The sequence below is a fragment of the Perna viridis genome, chromosome 7, assembly GCF_037379345.1.
Source record: "Perna viridis isolate PV_CMFRI_1.1 ecotype Kerala chromosome 7, ASM3737934v1, whole genome shotgun sequence".
Taxonomy (NCBI): Eukaryota; Metazoa; Mollusca; class Bivalvia; order Mytilida; family Mytilidae; genus Perna; species Perna viridis.
Window position 1 is genome coordinate 9,928,513 of NC_142451.1, and position 14,299 is coordinate 9,942,811.

At 33.8% G+C, this 14,299-nt stretch overlaps 2 protein-coding genes across 6 annotated transcripts; one reads left to right on the forward strand and one right to left on the reverse strand.

Moving 5' to 3' along the window:
• The first annotated feature begins 526 nt into the window (after positions 1-526).
• LOC148611261 (uncharacterized) lies at positions 527-6,698 on the forward strand. 4 transcript variants are annotated; one of them, XM_088591610.1, is made up of 5 exons: positions 527-708; positions 1,420-1,510; positions 3,245-4,365; positions 4,750-4,930; positions 5,565-6,698. In XM_088591610.1, exons 3-5 carry the CDS (start codon positions 3,294-3,296, stop codon positions 5,890-5,892), a joined length of 1,581 nt encoding a protein of 526 aa, XP_088447736.1. In that variant the 5' UTR covers positions 527-708; positions 1,420-1,510; positions 3,245-3,293; the 3' UTR covers positions 5,893-6,698. The 4 variants fall into 4 exon arrangements, with proteins under 4 accessions (XP_088447736.1, XP_088447735.1, XP_088447737.1 ...); XM_088591609.1 differs by having other exon boundaries at positions 550-708; positions 1,420-1,534; XM_088591611.1 differs by having other exon boundaries at positions 550-708; positions 1,420-1,516.
• On the reverse strand, positions 6,411-14,247 carry LOC148611262 (uncharacterized). 2 transcript variants are annotated; one of them, XM_088591614.1, is made up of 6 exons: positions 14,128-14,247; positions 9,611-9,774; positions 9,277-9,363; positions 8,582-8,783; positions 7,558-7,961; positions 6,411-7,040 (listed from the first exon to the last, which is right to left on the reverse strand). In XM_088591614.1, the coding sequence occupies exons 1-6, from the start codon at positions 14,141-14,143 to the stop codon at positions 6,936-6,938; spliced, it is 978 nt and encodes a 325-aa protein (XP_088447740.1). In that variant the 5' UTR covers positions 14,144-14,247; the 3' UTR covers positions 6,411-6,935. The 2 variants fall into 2 exon arrangements, with proteins under 2 accessions (XP_088447740.1, XP_088447739.1); XM_088591613.1 differs by having other exon boundaries at positions 9,611-9,777; positions 14,128-14,196.
• Positions 14,248-14,299: the final 52 nt, after the last annotated feature.

Consider the following 14,299-nt stretch of genomic DNA (forward strand, 5'->3'; position numbering starts at 1 on the left):
GGATATTGTTCGGCATGCAAGTCTTCCTGGACAAGATTTAAAAAGACATTAATTAATATTTATCACCATGTTAATATTCGTTCAGATGATTGATATTGATAAATGATTTATTAACACGTTAATAAATATTTATCAACTGTTACATGTTACTAATTCATCCATTTATTGATATCAATAAATCATTTATGCATATGTTGATTAATATTCATTAACACGTTCATATGTGTTTATTAACATGTTATTAAATATTTATTGATATCAATAAATTTGGAATGAATTCCAGAACGGCTTGCCATAGATTAGATATCAATCAGGTACATTTTTGTAAAAATCAATCATTTGGGCGTGTGATGATCTTTTTTTCTGACATTTTGTTGCATATATTGATTCGGTAAGTTATTCTCTTATATCTTTATGATGTACTATTAAATAATATATAAATTCAATTTATGCCTTTTTTTCATGTATAATAACTACATGAACCAAAGATAACTGATTGTGTCAATTACACATATTTCCGGATATTGGCGCACCCGTACTGAGTCTACAACTAAACACGCAGACTTATTTCCGCTAAAATGTAAACAAATAACTGTCAAAATACATGTGAGTTTGTAATATGCCAATTATGGATACTGCACAGGTCCAGTTAAGATTAAATTTAGTTTTCATTTGATATTACTCAGTAGTACAGCAATACACATAAAGGTAAGTTGAAAGACGTGGCTGTCATGTATTGTAAAATATGCTTCACTCCGCTCCATAATGTAACTGGCTTGCATATCTAATCATTTACTGATTTGAATTTGGTTTACTTTAGATCTGAAGCTAGTCCAAATAATTATACCGTCTTGGGAGGCTAATTTTTGTTTTGTTTGGTCGCCTCCCTCCGTTAGTGAGGCATAAAGTTAAGATTAAATTTTAAAAATCCTCAGCGAACGTCATGATTATCTGGACTAGTGGTCTGAAGCCACCAAAACATCCAAATATGAGAGAAATAATTATTTTTAGTGTATATTTATTTTGTAATTGTCAATCTGTGAATGTCAGACTGTCACCTTCCTACCTGTCCTAATTATATAAATTATCTGACATCAGAAAAGTCATTTAAATTGGTTTCATTTTGAAATTCTAATTTCCACTTTTATCAATATTTGTGTCAAATTTTAGGTACTAGATGCTGATTTTTTAGCCATTACGGAAATATTTTAACCATGGGAGCCCACCATGCTAAAATAGCTCATGGAGAACTCTGACCATATATGCACATATATTTAAAAAAATTCCAAACAAAAAGTCACATAAGTTGACATTCGTGCACATGCATATGCAGGGTCACACACTGTCTTATAATGTACGTTTTGTTGAATGCCTTGTACACGAATAAAATATTATTCAAGTAGTACTTATATATTGTAGCGATATTAAAGGACACATAGAAGGACGACTTGGTTTTAGTCAAAACAGCATATGAAGAAAATGAAAGAAAAGATAATTCATACAGATACATGTACATGTACATTTGTACATCAAAGTTTGTACACATCCTCAGTCTTTTGGTCTCTCTACCAAAGACCATGATTGTGATTTATCATCTATATACAGGATTCTCAATTCAAGATTATTATCAGAATATAATAGCATTAAAGCCTATGATTTTTCAACCCTGTATACTTCTTTTCCACATACTCAGTTACAAACTCAAGACTTTAAAAATATTATACATCTTTGTTTTCCAAAAAATACAGTACACCTAGATACAAATATATAGTTCTAACCATTCTTGGTAGAGATGCCTCATACTTTGTAAAAAATAATTCCAAATCATCTTCCAAATATACAGAAGAAGATGTTTTCAAAATGCTTGAATTTTTTTTATCCACAACATATTTGTCCACTGTAGTGGACTCCCTTTTCAACAAATAGTTGTCATTCCAATAGCAACAAATTGTGCTCCTCTACTTGCTGACCTATTCCTTTACTCTAATGAGACAGACTTTATAACTGATCTGATTCGAAAGAATGAATATCGTTTTGCTAGATCCTTTAATCTCAGTTTCAGCTATATAGATGGCGTATTATCTTTAAACAATCCTAGTTTCAGGGATTTGATACATAGCATCTACCCCAAAGAACTTGAGATAAAGGATACCACAGACATTATGAAGTCAGTTTCATATCTTGACATGATGTATCCATCAGCACCATGAAAACTGATTTATTCAACGGGTCATAGTTAACCTTTCCTCGTTTGTCTACCCCGGACTTGACTTTTTATGAGCAACTCGGCGGGTGTTTCTAGAAAAGCAGAGGACGCTTACCCTACCGATGCACCTGGTCCATGCTCCCAGTTTTTAGTGGAGTCCGAGTTGCTCATTTACTTTTGTTACTTAGTATGTATGATTTTAGTTACTTTATGTTCTTTGTTGTGTATGTCTGTTTTCCATGTCTGGTCTTTGTCCCTGGATTACATTCTTTTGATTACCGCTATAACCTTGGTTCCCTTGATTACTCTTTGACATACACTTAGAGGTCGATGGTAAAGAAAAACTATTGATTAAACTTTACGAAAAACGTAATGACTTTTAATTCAGAATTGTCAACTTTCCTTTCATCTGTGGCAACATCCGTTCAGCACCTGCGTACATGTATGGAGTTTTCATATCACAACTCATACGTTATGCCAGAGCTTGTAACTAAGAAGACTTTTTGTATCGCTAGACTTCTTACACTTAGGCTTCTGGAACAGGATTATATTGCTACAAGATTGAAGTCATCACTCCAGAAGTGTTGTGGTCGTCATCATGAACTCGTGGATCGTTATGGTGTATCCATCTAACTATGAAAACTGATTTGTTCAACGTTTCATAGTTTTCCTTTCCTCTTTCGTCTACCCCGGACTTGAACTTAATGAGCAGCTCGGCGGGTGTTTCTAGAAAAAGCAGAGGATTTTTACCCTACTGGTGCACCTGATCCATGCTCCCAGTTTAGTAGAGTCCGAGTTGGTCATTTGCTTTTGTTACTTTGTGTGTATTATTTCAATTACTTTATGTTCTTTGTTGTGTTTGTTTTTTCATGTCTGGTCTTTTGTCCCTGAATTACATTCTTTTGATTTCCGCTAGAATCGTGGTTCCCTTGATTACTCTTCAACTTATTTTTTTTATTTGATATTAAAAATATCAAATTCAAGGAAAATAAAAACGAACTAGCTTTGTATACTTGTGTTTTTTTCTGTTCTTTTTAGAAATAGTAATGAGAGATTAATATCACTGTGCAGATGATTTGATTTGGTTATGGCTTCATTCACAAATGGAAACGACCTTGTATATCTGAAAGATGCAATTCAGAATGGTGATTTATCCAGTGTCAAAAAGATATTTTCAAGTAAAACGTCGTTTTCAAAAAGTGACATTGGTGAAGCATTTTTCCATTCAATTAAAGAAAATAAGTTACAGATTTTTGAATACTTTGTTGATGAAGTAGATGGCGTGAATTTGAGGTACACGGACGTTAAAGGGAGACGAGCGTTGCATTATGCCGTTGAAGTCAGCAGTAAAGAAATGATAAAAGTACTAATGAGACATGGGGCTCCCTTGAACTATGCTGGTAATGATGGTTATCAGGCTATTCATTTAGCCACACAAAACGGGGATTTAGATATCCTCACATTTCTAGTTACTCGTGGAGCAAATGTGTCTTGTGCTAAGACTCTCCAGGAAGGATACACTCCTATTCATATTGCCGCCTTGAACAATAAGCCACAAGCTTTAGAATTCCTTGTTGGACGAGTAGGGTCATTGAACATTCGGTGTCAGCGGCTGAATGGTGCTCTCACGCCCTTGCACTTGGCTGTAAAAGCAGGTCATGTTGAAATAGTCAAAATTCTTTGTGAAAACGGAGCATGTTTAGGCATCTCTGATCTGGAAGGACGGACCCCGCTGCATTATGCCGCCGATCGAGGTAATATGGAGGTGCTAGACATTTTATTTAAGCACGGTGCATCTATAAAAATTATGGATGCCGGTGGAAGAAGTGCTCTCCATTATGCTGTCTACTCAAAGTCACCAGATTGCGTACAATTGATGATTGATAAAGGGGCAAATGTCAATGAGGGCAAAAATACCGGGGACCCTTGTACTCCTTTGGTTTCCGCAGTTACCGTTGGCTCACTGGAAGTCGTTGATGTATTGATCAGAAACGGCGCAGACGTCAACGTCGTGATCCCAATCAAAGAAACACCATTGCTGCTTGCGTCATCTGCTGGTCACGTGGAAATTGTTAAAAGGCTTATATCTGCTGGCGCTAATATAAAAAGTGTCAACAGACAGAGAGAAACTGCTTTGCATAAATGTCAAAAAGTTTCTAGTAAGTATACAGATTTTGTACCTAGTTACTTCTCTCCAAGAAATTTTATTTTTTTCATTAATTATGCATCCTCTACTTAACCGAGTTAACTTTGCATTGTAAACAAATGGGGAGGTAAAACTGCATCTCAACAATTGTTTATACAATGTAATTTATCACTCTATTGGTAATGTTATCAAGATCCCTCTACTTAGATGACTTATTTACTGGTAATTTATACGATTTACTATCAGTATTTTTTTCTATTGTTAGTATATTTTTGCATTTTGACATGCTATTGTGCACGTATTATCTTTATAGGCCCTTCTTAGTTTTAATTATTACCTTATTTGCCCGATGAGCATAGAGAAAAAATACGAATCTCTTTTTAATTTTCTTTTGCAGAAGATACACGCGACGAATTGATACGTGTATTGGTAGAGTCTGGAACAGAGTTGAATGCTATCGATGGGTATGGATTCACACCTTTGCACAACTGCGCTTTTCAAATACATATGGACAACTTCAGCTTGTCAACATTAAAAATTCTGGTAGAATCTGGAGCATTTCTACATGCTACTGAAAGGTAAAATGATTTCCAGGAAATGGAATAGGTCTTCCAGATGGTGTTTTTACAATTTAAACTAAGAACTTGAGAGTCGTCATTTCTTAACTGAGGCCCTTTTTATCTCCACCAAAGGACTTGTATATTTTAGAATTTATGCAGCATATTTCAGAATAACAAAATGCCTGTTTTTTTTTTAAATCAGACAAAAATGGTTCGATAGGTTCAACCATCCCCAAAACAAACTTGTTTACGCATAGAATGCGAAATTTAACTAAATCATACATGAATATACAATTTTCTGTAGGAGATTGTGATTTTTTTTATTGTCTGTAATCAACACAATGGACTATCAGATGACTACTATAGTAATAGAAATACTAAATGACAATCTACAAACAACAGTCGATATATCATTAGTTACAGCCCAGCCCTTTATGAATAATAATGAAAAGATTTGGGAACAATTATGAAGATACAAATGTTCCCAATTCGGTTATCTTCGGTTATTGTGCCTTTTCATTTCTAGTCTTATTATAGTCATACATTTGTACATGTAAGTCAGTTTGTAGCTTCAGACTCCCTTAATCATTTGAATTTAAAAGATAAAAACTAAAATATTTTCTATAGGAAGACATATTTTCCTCATTTTTAGTGGTTCGCCATCTAGTAGGCATTCACCGTTGTGTATGTTGGTATGGAATGGAAATTTGGAGGCTGCTCAATACCTAGTTAATTGTGGCTGGAATCTTTATACAGAAACCTGGATCTATTTACCGGGGAAAACACCCGAACAGGATCAATGTCACCAGTGGATGAGGGATGTTTGTAGACAGCCACCATCTTTACTTTGGCTGTGTAGATCTCAAATTAGACATCATTTCATTACTAAGTGTACATTTGGGTGTGAAATCTTAAGTTTATTGTCAAAACTGGAAATCCCAAAAACGTTGAAAGAATATATTATGCTAAAAGACCTTTAAGTTTGCTATTAAATGTAGTTCAATATTACATGGATTCGAGAAATGCACTCATTCCTATTTATCCATTAAGTTGCATTCAACCATTCCCATGCACAAGATCTTGTTTCAGTACTTGTCATCTTGAAAGGCATTTAAAAAAAAACCTACACAATTGATCTGCTCAGACGCAGAATCTTAAGAAAACCGCGCTAGATTTCCAGCCCCTTGGGAAACATGTTTTGTCACCACAGCTAAACGTTTGTGAGTGTATCCAGATCACAGTCAAGAGCCAAACAAACAATTAAGCAAATTAAAAAAAATACTCAAAGATGGAAAGTTGTTTTTCAAACATTTGTAGAATTATAATATTACAATGGTCGATACCTGATCCAACTCTAATTAAACCAAGAGCCATCGTTAGACACAAAAATAAATTTAAAATTCGTAGAAAATTAAGACAATATAATTATTCGGCATTCAGAGTAGAGAAAAAACCTGGCACGTAGAGAATTACATGTATTAGAGCTACTGGAAAACGCTTAAACTGTTAATGTTTTTTTATTCTACAATTTACATTTTGAAGAGATAACGTCTTTTGTATTCCAACCTCCATTGTGACTCATGTCAATGTAACTAGACAAAATAATATTACAAGGCAGTGAGTTGTTGCTTTGCTGGCTTCGTATTTATTGATAGCTCAGATCGTTTTATATTAACGTTGTATGTTTTAACGTTTATATAATAGATGTTCGACTTTTTTTTAACATCTGAAAGTACTTGTATTTGTTCTTATTGTCTGCTTGAATAAAAAATATTGTAAAGATGTCTGTTGAAGTGCTGTGTGACTTCAAAGCATTATGACAGGTTTCAATTCATAATTAGCAGCTGCATTGAATTCCCACGTGGATTGGTGATGAATTGCGTGCACTTAATCTCGAAGTTCACTCGTGTGACTGCTTAAGTCAATAATAAACTAAACATGCTTGATGTACATTTCTGACTGATAAAATATTTGGTATCTAACGATTTCATGACACCACATGGTATACTAGGAATGCCCATTATCAGAACAACAGCTGCATGGTCCGTCTAATAGATCCCACAGCTTTGTCACTAATAATTGCACTATCCATATCCAAATATTCAGATATTCCTGAGGGTGATGTCCTCTGAAATTATAAAAAAAAATAAATATCAAATATGTTTCATGTCTAATGGCATTAAGACCCATTGCATAAAAAAAAAAATCAATGGTGCGTCGCATTTAACATCGAGGACTAAAGCGAATTCAAGATACCTGATGTGGTTCATGCGACATTTTAGAAACGGTATTTCCTCTTAAATCTAGTACATGTTAGCGATACGACGCTTAAACAGACCAGTTCTATACTCAAGCTAACTGTCTTCTTTCCGTATGTTGGTTCAAGAATCTTAAGTTAAAAAGTTAAGAATGTGGCGTATTGAACACCTGAGGTTGTCTTGATGTTAATTACTTACGATGGAAGTCGAGAACAGGTTATCTTATTGCACTGGAATTTTAAGTACTGAATGATTTTTTTTCTCTAACTTATCTCGGTCCAATTCACCAAAACTCGGTATTTACTTTGTGAGTGAATCGGGCTTATTAAATCTATAAAATCCGACAAGGTAGCGATTGTTTTCAATGCCCTGATGAATTTAACTCACCTCTGGGCTATCACTATGATCAAAGTCGTTGGTAAAATACTCCTGATTCTCTGTATGTACTTCGAGCAAAGATTGTGTTTTCTCCTCCAAAATAGGAGAGTGCACTGGCTTTGCTAAAGATGAATCTAGTTCACTTTTTCTGGATTGGATTTTTCGCGGCGGAGCACGTGTAACAGGTTTTTGTCTGTTTCTGTGGTTCCTAATAGTCTCTAACTCTGCCTTTGGGTCTTTGTCATAGGCTGAAGGTACATAAAATGGATCGTCTCGATTATTCGTTCTTTCCGTTGCTACATATGTTTCGTCTTTTGTTTCTTCATCTGGATTTTCGTTCTCCTTAGGAACGAAGACATCCTTCTCCTCTGCTCTACTTTTTGACATTTGTTCGCTTCCTTCAGGTTTATTAGCTGAAATTGTATTATAGCTTAGAGGGGGGTACTTATAAATCTTTTTACACAGTAAATGTTACAGATCAATAGAATCATAAAAGAATGACATAACAAATTCCGTTGATGTAAGAATATTATTAATAAAGAATGATATAAAGTTTTTTGGCGATAATAGAAATTGATTGGTTTATTTATTTTCTTCCGTGTTCATGGGTAGATCGAAAGCTTGGTTACTCTGTCAAATGCTTACATGGTGGGTATTGACTATTTGCCCCTTATTCGTGTGACTCTTCGATGCTTGCCATAATACAACTGCCCTGTCGGCTAAGAGGTCTCGTCTCTCTAACGATTAATTTCTTTTTCACACGGGAAAAGGAATAGCTAATTTAAATAAAATTCTAAATCTTAGCGCAGACTTTTTCGGGTAAATTGCTTTTTTTTCTGTCTAAAATCATACAGTCACAGATGGAGAGGTTGCTCCATAAACATGTTAACAATTATAAATACTCTGATAGTGTGCTATCTATGCTTCTACCATTTAACCGGAAGCAGTTAATAATTGGTCATCGTGTAGCCGCGTACACCAAGGTGGAAGGTAGGGAGGGTAAAATTCACTGAGCTTGAGATAAAGATTATACCTGTAGGACTTTGAATAGGATTGCCTTTTTCGTCTGTCGGGATGAGTTCTCTTTCTATTTGCTTATCATCCTCAGAGGTATCAAACCATCTATTAACAAAGAACCAGTATTCTGTAATATCACTGTTGCCTTTTTCTTTATTTTCTTTCTTTTCTTCCTTCTTAGGTTTTGAGTTGCTGTTAATATGTTTCTTTATAAACACCTATTCAGCAAAAGTTATATAATGTATAATGAAGTTTTTATTGTAATTTGATAATGCCAAAAAAAATCGTATTAGACTAGCACTTTGGGTGGAAAGGGGAGGTTAGGTATGACAGATTTTTGTCAATCTTACTCGCGACGAATTCAATACAAAATCGTTTAATTTGTTAACAAGGGATAGATAATCAGAAAACGTTTCTAGATTTTTGTCCGCGGCGAATTTTACGAAGTCCTCGGCCGTATATCCAGTGGAGAATATTCGAGGGGTACAAAAATGTCTTAACTTTGATTTATTTTTATAAGTCATTTGATTGGTTGGCTCTTTTGGCAAGATAGAATTTTTTTGCATATACTAACTGTGACATCATTTATACATCGATTGGTTCGCAGTTCACAATTTAAATAAATCCAAACTTGAAAAGGCTTTGATAAAGTAACAAATCTTAGTCTTGATTGGAATCGGTTAGAAATTTATTTAGATTTCTTAAACTGACCTTCTGAAGGTGCCATCCTGACATAAGATTCTCGGCATTATGGCCTATTCTGATTTTCTGTATGTTTCCAACATCAGGTGCTTTCAGCTGTTGTAAGGAAAAGAAAAGGACGAGTCAAGATCGGATAGTAAACTAGTATCTTATAGATAATGTTTTCAAGTGGCAGTTGAAGAGGGTCAATGATCTTTTGATGTAATTTTAAGATATCAATAATCTATTTGTGGGTAGTCTTTTTGCATGTGCCTTTTCATATCTTTACAATATTTTTTCTTAAATCTTATAATGTAATAGCCTACTCATTTACTAGACGTATTTAATTGTAGATCAATCTTACAACGAAGTTGTCTCTTTTTCCCTGCTCGAAATTGTTGCTATTATCATGGAGTCCTATTTTATCTGTCTGACCATCTGTACCACTGATCTGGATAAAGACGTCGGCATCAGTTCCAGCTCCGCGGACGTCGGACGTCCACACCTGTACCTCATACTGAATGTCCGCTGCTTATTAAAAGAAATAGAGTATTTAACTTGCATTTTAAGTGCTAATCACAACGTTTTTCTGATGCATGTACAACATGCCGATGCATGGACTGACTTTAGGTTAGAATGAACTTGAATTTGATGTATTGTAATTTGACAGGGTAGCAAAAGACATACAGAGGATTATGCATTTGAATAATCGACTAATTACTGCTTTCTATTACCGTACGATTATTATAATTTAAAGGTTCCGATGTTTTCCATTTCCCCATGAACTGGATCTAGAACCATTTGGTATTTTAATTCGGCTATGCATTGTGGACTCTTATTCTGACATAAAACAATCGAAAGAAAGCAACATTACACTAAAAATGAGCAACTTAGACTCCTCAAAACCTACAAAAAGCGTAACAGGAAATGCGTGGATATACCAGACTATATATAGTACGTGGGCTGAAATAACCCCCCGTGCACCCCCACTCATCAACCAAAATATTATTTTCAGGTACCCTTATACCTGCCATTTACGAATCTTTTTGTCGCCAAAAAATCAACTGAAGCATTTTTGTATTTTTTGGCTACTTTTTATATCTCGTTGAGGCAAAAAAACAAAATTTTGTTAAAGTTTTTTGATCCTACGAACTACTTTTTTCTACAGAACGAAGTAACCTGACATATGTATTTATCATCATGTAGCCCAACGTCTCAGCTTTACAATGGTACCACGAAAGTTGCGGTAACACTACTTAAGGGTTTTGCGGTAAAATGAAAACAATGTACCCTTGCCCCGCCGAAAAATCGCTTAAATTGATATATTTTTCAATGTCAAAACCCCTGGAGTATTTATGCTTCAGTGAAAATGGCTTATTTGGCATTTTATGTTTAATATTATCACAATTTATACTTCTGGGGTTCTTTTGGTGAATTTTGGCGATTTTCATAGTCAGAATTTATCCAAAAAGCGAAAACTGGGATTTTCGATTTTTCGGTCAAAAGTCACATCAATTCGACTTTACGAGTTATTACTTAATTAAAACGTCTCAAATTTGGTATCACTCGATAGATAATTTAATTTTCTACATACATAATACACGAAAAACTAATTTTCAAGATGGGATTTTCAAAAAATGCTAAAAATATTATCCCTACCCCTAGAAAACTGGTCTCAGTATCAAACAGAATTATCATTCACATCATACCGAAATCGTAAAACTCATTCATAATTAAGATAATGATGTTCCCAATATATCTGATCAGTTGAGGCGCTTAGATTTTCCTTTTGGGGTAACAATTACAATAAAATCGTAAAAACGGGAATTTTGAGAATTTCAGAATTTTTTTCATATCACCCGTTTTCCCTTTTTATCAGACTACCGTAGTTTAATCCAGCTTTTGTGTGATACAGTACGTTGATACAGTATCTTAGCTTCAAAATGAGCCCAAGTAATAAATATTTGAAATTTATAAGTCATGTTAGGTGAAAAATTGCCACCCCTATCCATGAAAAAAAATATCTCACCATGAACCCAAATGTTAATTATTGGTAAATAAACGGTGTACAATATACATGTTGGGTACTATTGTTTTAATTATCGATGTATCCAACATATTTTCTTATTTCAGGCGCGTATTTTTCAGTTTCAATGTGACAATAATGAGTTTTTCATAAAAAGGGGAATTTTCGGACATTCATTTTTCCTTCCTTTTCACCTAAAATTGGATTTTTTTTTCAAATACCGTACTTCAAATAAGCTTTTGTATATTCAAATACAACTATATAGTGTCTTAGCTTTGTAATGAGCCCGAGTAATAAATATTTGAACTTTTCCAAGTCCAATTAGGTGAAAAATTGCCATCCCACCCATGAAAAGAATACCTAAACATGAACCAAAATGATAATTTTTAGCACATAATCGATGTAAAGAAGACATGTTGGATACTATTGTTTTAATTATCGATGTATTCACATATCTACTCATTTCAGGCCAGTTATTTTTCTGTTTCAATGTGACAATAATCAGTTTTTCATAAAATGGTTAATTTTGGGATTTTCATATTTTCTTTCATTTCACCTGTAATGGGCGATGTTTTTCACCCTACTTAACACAAGATTTTGTATATTCAAACACATTTATGTAGCATCTTACCATTCTAATGAGCCAAGGCAATGCACAGTTAAACGTATTCCAGGTCATTTTGGCGAAAGAGAGGTACCCCTGACCACTAAAATCTGCCCCATTGTGAAAGAAAATGATCGTTTATAGCATACGCGAAATGTACACAATGTCTGTCTGGCATTTATTATGGAGATTTTCTTGTATCAATCAAATTGTCAAGCAACATTATATGTTTATTGTCCCGAAGACGACAAAATATTTCAAAAGGAAAATTTAAGAATAAAATAGATTATCATGCATTTTAGCACGTAAATTCTATATTTTTTGTTTAAAATATTACAGTTTTAACAAGACTTGATTTTGTTTGCTATCATTAGTTTTATATATATAAGGTTTCTAGAAAGCAACTACGATGAATGATTGACATACATGTATCCAACACCATTTAAAAAATGCTAATCTTCCACGTACGAATTGTGTTTTTCACGGAAAATTTATGGGTGTGGGGTACCATTCTTTCGCCTATATGGCTTGGAATACGTTAAAGTATACATTGCCTTGGCTCATCAGAAAGCTTTGATGCTACATAAATGTGTTTATATATGCAAAAGCCTGTTCGAAGTAGGGTACTTGAAGAAAATACCAATTACCGTTGAAATGGAATAAAATATGGAAATTCGAAAATTCCCTTTTTTTATGAAAAACTCATTATTGTCACATTGAAACTGAAAAATACGCGCCTGAAATGAGCAGGTATGTTTAATACATCGATAATTAAGACACTAGAACCCAATTTGTTTTTTTTATCGATTATATACTAAAAATTGACGATTGGGTTCATGTTGAGGTATTCTTTTCATGGGTGGGGTGGCAATTTTTCACCTAATTGGACTTGGAAAATATATATTACTCGGGTTATTTATACAAAGATAAGACACTATATAATTGTATTTGAATATACAAAAAGCTTATTTGAAGTACAGTATTTGAATTCTGTTTGATACTGATGCCAGTTTTCTAGGGGTAGGTGTAATATTTTTAACATTGTTTTAAAAATCCTTTCTTGACATGTAGTGTTTCGTGGTTCATTCATGTAGAACATTAAATTATCTAAAGAATGATACCAAATTTGAGACGTTTTAGTAGAGTAATAACTTGTAGAATCGAATTTATGTGACTTTTGACCGAAAAATCAAAAATCCCATTTTTTGCACTTTTTGATAAATTTTGACCACAAAAATCGCTAAAAATCATCAAAAGAACTCCAGAAGTATTAATTGTGATACTACTGAACAATGGAAAATACCAAATAAGCCATTTTTTACTGAAGCATTAATACTCTATGGGTTTTGACATTGAAAAATATGTCAATTTAAGCAACCTTTCGGTGGGGTAGGGTTACATTTTTTTTCCATTTTACCACATAACCCTAAGTGTTACCGCAACTTTCATAATACCATTGTAAAGCTGTGACATTGGGCTACACGTTGATACCTACATTTGTTTAGTTTATTCTCATATGCTATCCCAGTAAGGCTTAGACGCTCAATCGGGTCACACAAAAAATGGCTTTTTGAACCAATGGGGTACAAATATGGGCTTATACTGAAAAAGAATCCCAGAATATTCTTAGGCGACAAATTAATTCGGTAATGGGAGATACAAAGGTACCTAAAAATCACCATGAAAATGATGATTGAGTGGGGTGCACGGTGGACCCTCCAAGCCCATGGATTACTACTATAAAGATATAGAAATAAAAAGGCGGCATCAATTAGAACCATATCTTAGCAGACAGGAAAAAAAACAAGTACATTTGTATGTATAATATGGTATGGTATAGATTGTAGGAAGTATCATGCTTGTTTTAAACGTTTTTTTTCAAGAACTTTAAAATTGGAGATCTTCAGCATGCCATACCATATTTTACTGCTACATAAAACTTAGTTATCGAAAGCATACACACAAAACAAGCATGATTAAGAAAACACTTTGTCGAACAGTAAAATAGCAGATATCTGCTTGGAACCCTTCATTTTCCGAAATCCCGCCGTTTTTTTTTCTTTTTTTTTCTTCCTTTATTTTTTTTTTTAATTTTTAAAAAAAAATTTTTTTTTTTTATTTTATTTTTTTTTTTTTGATTGATGAAAACCATTGATAAGCGCAAATAAGTTTCATTTAGCGGTACACAAATATGGACTGAACAGCATTTCATGGAATTCATGCACGAAATTGTATGGAAAATAAAACTAACCTCTCTGTTTTGCCATCTATTCTGTTCCAAACAGGGAAGTAAATCAAGTGTTGAATATAATGTACATCTCTTTTGAAGATTCTATATTCATAAGTCATCTCTCAAAATCTCAAAATGGAATTAATATTTGAATGCACGCATTTTATGAGACGCGAACAATTTGAATAGCAAA